This window comes from Palaemon carinicauda, chromosome 31, assembly GCF_036898095.1.
Source record: "Palaemon carinicauda isolate YSFRI2023 chromosome 31, ASM3689809v2, whole genome shotgun sequence".
Taxonomy (NCBI): domain Eukaryota; kingdom Metazoa; phylum Arthropoda; class Malacostraca; order Decapoda; family Palaemonidae; genus Palaemon; species Palaemon carinicauda.
Window position 1 is genome coordinate 70315501 of NC_090755.1, and position 7923 is coordinate 70323423.

Sequence of the window (7923 nt, forward strand, 5' to 3'; positions counted from 1 at the left end):
AATATGATAAAAAAAATACTTACCAAAAGGTAAGTTCACATTTGCATTTTTTTTAAAATTTATATGTTCTCTGCATTTCATTTCTTAAGGAAGGAAAAGTAGCCATTTTGATGTGTTGTAACGTGCATTATTCGTGAAAGTTAAGAACTGGGATTTGGTCTTTTGCAGATTCGGTGCCTCCTGCTGCAGTGGTTACCATGGATTTTAAGAATGAATCGTCCGGGCAAGAAGATAACCAGAAAAACCATCATGATGAACAACAAGATGCGCGAGCTGGAACTCAAGGAAAGATCGTCCAAGTCACTTCTGGCTAATGTGTTGGACATTGATGATGACATTAGACAGATCCAGGCCATGGGCACTGGAACACCATCACACAATGGCGGATATCCTCGGCTCGTAGGCAGGTCCTACGAAGAAGGGGGTCCTATAATGACACCACACTCTTCATTTTGCTTCAATAACACTCGAGAGCTACAGAGCATTTTACGGGAGCTGCGCTACATCACTTGCCAGATGAGAAACGAAGAGGAGATTCTGGAAATAGTGGTCGACTGGAAATTTGCAGCCATGGTTGTAGACAGGTTTTGCCTCATCACATTTACTCTTTACACCGTCGTTGCCACAGTAGTTGTCATACTATCAGCTCCACATGTCCTCATATCATAGAGTTAAGAGGGGTAATTTGTTGGAAATTCATTAGGAAAACATGTAGATTATGACACTGTAGATAGAACTAAGGTCTGCGTGATAATACCATCTTTCCGTAGGGTCAAAAACTCTTATTACAGTTTTGACATTTGGACTTGAACATAAATGTTACTAATTCATCTTTTATAAAATATCGTTTATGGTTTTATATATTTATCAAAGCCAAAAATATGAATTGCTACAGACTATAATTAAAGTTTGATACTAGAGACTTATCTTTTTATAGCTTATTTGCAAATAAAAGGTAAAATCAATACAACTAGCATATGATTTTGATCGTTTCTACTACGATGAATATTTGTAAGGTAGGAGACCTAATTCCAAGAAGGTTACCTAAGGTTAATTTACTAATAGAACTTGAGACAAGAATTAGTCAGCGAAAATCCGCAAGTAGAAACAAGACTATTCGTTACAATGTTTACAATGGAGATATACAGTACAGTATAGTATATACCAGACTGCTTTGTGTTGCTTTAAAAGATAAGTTTTCAACAATATTACATACTCCCATTAAGATTATATTTATTTCCAGTTAAATTAAAGATTATAACGAAACACTGAAATCTGGACCTAGTTGATACTGAAAATTGTATTGATGTCCTTTACCTAGAACCTTAAGTATATGTAGCATGGGATCTCCTCGTGATGTATGTTATGCTCTTCAGAAAAAAAAAATTACTTTGGAAAGGAAATTTAAATAGTTATATGATCTCTTCTAACTATAGTTCGGGTATTGGTGCTATCACTGTTTAAATGGGTATGATTAAGTCAAACTGGATATAAAATAACTCAAATGGGTTCATGGCTCAATTAAAAGGTATTATTTCTAAGAAAAGAATGCTTCTGTGGTTGTGACCCTATCTGTAATGAAGGAAAATTTCTGCAATTATCGGCAGGATTGACTTGTCTTTCTCGTCTTTGGAAGTATAAAATTTGTACAAGAAATGTTGGAATTACTTAGTGCTATGTTTAAGGAGCAGTGAACCTCTCCTATCCCTGTATTATCTTTTGAAGATCTTGGGAAGTTTTATCCGTGATAACTCTCAAAAGTTTGATTTAAAACCGATTGGTATATTTGGAATAATGAAAAACCGGTGAAATATTCACTAAACATTAAAAACATTTAAATAATTGTTGTAATCATAAACACATATGAAACTAATTTATTGATGGTTTGGTAACCATTTTTCAAAAAAAAAAAAAAAAAAAAAAAAATTACAAAAAGGTTAAAATTTTCACTTCAACAGTTGGAACATCTTTAACTGAAAAATAACTACACTGATTTATCATTACAATTGAAACTTGAAGTTTTAATCTGGGAACACATTCCTTACAAACCTGAACTCGCCAAATCTAATTGAAAAAAAAAAAAATGAACAAACCCTTTTAAAGACAAGCAATTTACAAAAAATTTCCCCCCCTAATATTTATAGTTACAAATTTAATAATACTGGTATAAATATTCACTCAAAAGGGTTAATGACTACATACCTTACACACGATACTACAGTATAAGGTTTTAAATAATACGGTGATAATTTGACTTTTTAAGCAAATGCTTCTCCTACAACTTTATGATGAACACTAAATGAAATCTAATAAGTTGAGTCGCAGATATTTTCACAAATGTAAAATTAAATTGATAAAATTCCTTCTGGATTTGTGCTATCTGCTGTGGAAAAGCAAGTGGAGTTCATAGAAAAAATATAGTATTGCACCTGCAATTGACAATCAGGGTACTCAGTTTCTTTTATCTGTTATTCTAACTAGAACAAAGATTCGTTAAGGTTGGAAAACTATAATCACATCGATAGCATTAAGGAAATGATTAGTGTGTTTTGTTACAATCAAGTCTATTATTGTTACCCTATTCGAGATAGTTGACGACTGAGATGGTAACGTAAATTGGGTAGGTCCAAAACAGGGCAAATATGATAACTTGGAGAATGGTGAATATTTCTTTGAAAAAAATAGAAGTGGTGAATATTTCTTTAAAAAATAAAAGTTTGTTGTTTTTATAAGTTTAAAAACGCAAATAAACCTTGCCAAAGAAAATATATTTACTAAGAATTATTCCGAATGTAAGAAAAGTTATCAATGTATACTATAATATTTGGGGAACTTGATACAGTTGTTAAATTTGTATTTCCTAATGCTCACATGAAATACATCATGATATAATTTTAGACGAGTGAACAAGGTGAACAGTAAATGAGAATAATTTTGTATAGCATAATCTTCAGCGACATGTAAATAGCTAATTTGTAAATAGAATAAAGGTACTGTTATATAAGAATTTAGGGTCCTAACCATTAATTTTCCCCCCTCCCTTCAGAAAATAAAACAAGCCCTATATGTATACGCCAGTAGTGACTAAAGCTAGCTCTATTTAGTGACATTTTGGGCCTGTTCAATATATTTTTTCCTATTTATTGGAGAATGCATTTAGCGGGATGTTATGTCAAATGACAATCAAGGAATGAAATTCTTTATTTAAAGTTAGAAATCTCTCATTGAATTAATGATGGAACTTTATCTTTGATTTAATCTCTTTGCTGCTTTTTAGTTTAATTTACTTTTTTTTTTCATTTTGAAATGTGTTTATTCCAGCGGTATGGCAGCATTGCTCAAAAGACCATTCCAATAGATAGAGACAACTAGAGTAGAATTCAAATAAGTATTTAGCATATTCATTGTGCGTGTGTGTGTAAGGACAAACAAGCTCTATGGGTTATCCAAGTACAGTATTGGACTGATTTAAATGAATAATTATTGACAAAATGCGTATGCATTATGTTCAAATATACCGGTACACTCATACACCCGAATTATGTACCTTACAGTATTTTATGTAAAGTATCATAATTGTATTAGGCATTATTTATGCCTTGAGTGCATGACTGCGTGCGTGTGTCCTAAGTGTGGGCTTTTTGTATGTCTGTGTTGATATACACATTCAAGGAGTTAGTAGTTTAGCCCCATCATACAATGTGTTTACCATGTAAATAAAATCGGTATGTACTGCTCGACCTGAGACAAATAAGGGAGAGAGGGCAGATCTTTTAAACTGTTTATAATAATTCCTGCTTTTCAACGTGACTCAAGTCAAAATATTTTTTTTTTTACTATTGTTTATCCTTTTATTCTGCGGGTGCATAAAGAATGAATGGGTTGTAACAACATTCCTAAGGTGCTGTATTTAATTTACTTAATATACAGGTATTTTGTAACCTTTCTTTGTGCATAGTAAAATGGAGTAGTTACAGTCAGCTCTGTAAACAAAGAAAAATAGCCTCCAACTGGGTCAGCCAACTTTCTTATACTATAAACAATACTCCATTACCTTGACCCCTCTCTTTCCAGATTTCCCTTGCTCAGTGACTCAAAACATTTAAATAAACAAATTTCTTTAACTTTGCAAATTTATCTTTGATTTTCCAAGTAGCCTTTCTAGTTATAATGATATACTAATAAAAGGTTGAGTAATCAAATGCATAAATATAACATTATACATCAGAGCTGACTGAGATTATCCTTAGTAATATTGCTGTTTTTTACATTATGGTGTATAGGTTATGACTCCTATTGCGTTGCTATTACTTTTGTCACACTCAAACTACTAGCTTATTGATTTTAGCCTAATTTTACTAATCTATATATTATCTGTTTACTGTTTGACAATTTATATTGAATTTTGCTCATCATTAGCTCCATCTGTACGAGGGGACGAAGTGAAAGAAATTAGATGAAAATATTATTCACCAAACTTGGGCCTAAAAAGTAACCTGGCTTCTTATGTTTTATATTCAATTACTACAAAAATACATAAGATTTAGATTCAATCTAAAAATAATGATAAAACTTCTGTAGTTTTACTCAACTTTTTACATTTTATAAGTTGGCAACAGCAGCCCCCCCCCCCCTTTGCAAATGAACATTGAATGTCCTCTGCAGCTCAACCACTGGGCTGCATGGCCGAAATTATTCAAACCAAACCTGCTATGGTACGTTCTTGGCCCAAGAGTTATATATAGAACCCCTCCTTAACTTAACTTGCTTTACTTTTCCTTACATCCTATTCAACCTCTCATCTCCAAATCTCTCTTTCTCCTCTCTTCCGTTATTCTGACTTTAGGCTAAGTGTGTTAATAAACTAGTCATGAAGCTTTGACCCAACAGTGCACAAATTAGTGATTAGAGAAGTAGAGTGTTAATCGTTTACGACGTTCCGTGCTTCCAACACTAGATGATGATGATGGCCCTGTATGACAGCTATGTACAGTCTTGAAGAATAGCCTCAATGCTCAGTTAGGCAAGAATCACAAGGAAGGTCTCTCTCTCTCTCTCTCTCTCTCTCTCTCTCTCTCTCTCTCTCTCTCTCTCTCTCTCTCTCTCTCTCTCTCTCTGACTAATAAATTTAGGTAATATATTTATTTCCTGAAACACAAAGGAATATATTTCTTAACCAGATTGTTCTGAAAATTACTTTTGAATCTATAAAATCTTAAATTCATAGAAATCATTCACTAATCGACTTCAATTTCTCTCCATCTTATGCTGCTGTCATTACAACACTCAAAAAGAGAACTTTCCTATGTAGTTCTAGCCTTAGGTGATACATATTGTTACCATCTATTTATAAACATCCACTGGAAAAGAATCATTACCTTAGGCTTAAATCTCTATATCAGTCCATTTATGAAACATTTTTTTGGAATTCATGCTCTACAATGTAAGTTTTAAAACTTGTGATCTTGATACATCTCTCTCTCTCTCTCTCTCTCTCTCTCTCTCTCTCTCTCTCTCTCTCTCTCTCTCTCTCTCTCTCTCTCTCTCTCTGTGATGTGTTGCACTCTTTGAAGAAATTAACTTCACTGTCTACGATTTTATTACTAATTTTAATGTCTGATATTCATTTAGTAATATAAACACGTTTATAGAAAACGTAAGACGCAGTAAAATTGCGTTTTGTACAATACGCTGTTCATGTATTACAATTTTGCATATACTTAATATATACATTAGTCTTTTGGTAATTCAGATTATATATTATATATACATATATATATATATATATATATATATATATATATATATATATATATATATATATATATATATATATAATTTCATATACTGTATGTGTATATACATATATGAATTTGTAGTAACACTGCCCTTATATTTTTCTGAACTTTGCAACCATCAACAATCTTTATTTCTCTCCTGTCTTTAATATACTATGAACCACTTTATCATTAACGACTATTACTAACTTTCCACCTTTTCGCTTGTCCATCGCTCCTTAATTCCCCCCCCCCCCCATCCCCCGTCCTCATCCTAACCGACCAGAGGCTTCCCCCCTTCATCCCCTCCCTACATCACAATATTCATAAATTGCAGTTGTTCCATCAGAGAAAATTTCAACCATATTTTTCATGCTGAATATTAAGGTCAATTCTAGCTCGTAGCATTTCTAGCGAGAGGTAGAAAGACATCTCAGGTATTAAGTGTGGTGACGTTCTGCTTTTCATGAGGAAAAAAAATATTTTATTAACAAAAAAGGAAAATTGCTGCACTATTATATCCCCTGGTAATATAAATACATTAATATATGCATATATATATAATATCCGATACGGTCCCTTTGCCATAGTTACGTATGAGCTTCACCCTTTTCCCTTGGTAGTCCACAGACGAACTACCACAAGACACGGTTTTATTACATGTGCGTATCCTATTGTGAATCTCTCTCTCTCTCTCTCTCTCTCTCTCTCTCTCTCTCTCTCTCTCTCTCTCTCTCTCTCATCATTTCAATTTTCTTTGCCATTTCTTTTTCACCAGGAAGAAAATTTCCTAGAAACAATAATATACATTTATATATAATCTGCCTGCTCACATGATTATTAGCAGAGGTAACTAGATGATACCAGACTCCGGACAATCAAAGGGAAAGGATATGTCGGCCTTCGGAACCGTCTGTGGCAGACAAGCGCGAGTGTTCTCAAGTTGGGAGCGAACGATCCGACAGAGGCGGTAGCACGGTGGGCTATCTATCTATTTCGGGGGCACATAGCATACCGTCAATACAAACACACACACACAATCTTACTCGCTGTGAATTGTAAATATCTTGACCATTCGTCCTTTTTAGCCCCTTTGCGAGAGTCGCTGGTATATAATAAGAAAATGTTCCAGTTAATGTTTTGGGGGGATTTCGTAGGATTGGACGTTCCTTGGCAAGCGAGCCACTGCCATATTTGATAAAGGAAACAATAACCCGGAAAATGACAAAAAAAGACAGTTTTAAGCTTTGCCACCAGGTTACTTCCTCTACGTGTCGCTTCGTTTCCTCTTCCGTAAAGTCAATTACCGAGGGACTGCGTCAGATGAACTATTTATGTAATAGGATATAATGTAACAATAATATCAATAATGAATATTATAGCCTTTTGAAAAGAGCTTTTTTGGAATTAGACGAGCCAAGTAAAGACTACTTGTAATTGATAAGTCTTTTGTAAACGAATATACTCATTTTGTCTTTTGGTAACTTTAAGAAATTCATTGTTCAGGAATAAAATGTTGTACCGAGATGTTTACGAGTTAAGAGAGCACCTTTCATTTTTATCCATGCTCCCTGTCTTTTGGTATACCATAAGAAGATTCTTTGTTCAGGTTTTTTTTTTTTTCAAACAATTATGGTTTTAATTGAGTATACCGAGATGTTTAAGAGTGAACTGCAAGTAGATGGCCAAGCACCTTGTTATGACATGTGATGAACTACTTCAATCAACTTCAAGGATTTCAGAAAGCTTTCGTGAAGTAAAACTATGAAATTACTTAAGAAATATGATATATGTTGGTATTCTGACTAACATCGCCGCTGACAGGACATTGTTATTAGGTAGTAAACTGTTCGGCAATCTATCAAAGATTATGCAACCCTAAAACAAGTGTGTTTTAGTTGCCAAGATCCCGCAACACTTTCCTGGCGGTGGTAAAGGTGGTGGAGTTCTGACAACTCTGGGCATTCCCCGTAGGGGGGTACCGCTTACAATGCACCTTGTGTGGTGCACTGTAGACTGTACTAAAGGTTCTTTGTAGCGTCCCTTCGGCCCCAGCTGCACTGCTTTCAGTCTATCACTTTTCATCCGTTCTCTGTTACCTCTTCCCACTTGGCTGTCCATCTCCTTTGTCTTGTTCTTATTTTCA

The 7923-nt window shown here is 34.2% G+C and overlaps 1 protein-coding gene across 7 annotated transcripts in view; it reads left to right on the forward strand.

Moving 5' to 3' along the window:
* Window positions 1–922, forward strand: part of LOC137624514 (neuronal acetylcholine receptor subunit alpha-7-like) — a 290907-nt gene extending 289985 nt beyond the window's left edge. For all 7 annotated transcript variants that reach the window (XM_068355352.1, XM_068355354.1, XM_068355353.1 and 4 more), the window contains one exon: window positions 169–922. In XM_068355352.1, coding sequence (XP_068211453.1) covers window positions 169–669 — 501 coding nt within the window. In that variant the 3' untranslated portion in view covers window positions 670–922. The remainder of the gene's footprint in view (window positions 1–168) is intronic.
* Window positions 923–7923: the final 7001 nt, after the last annotated feature.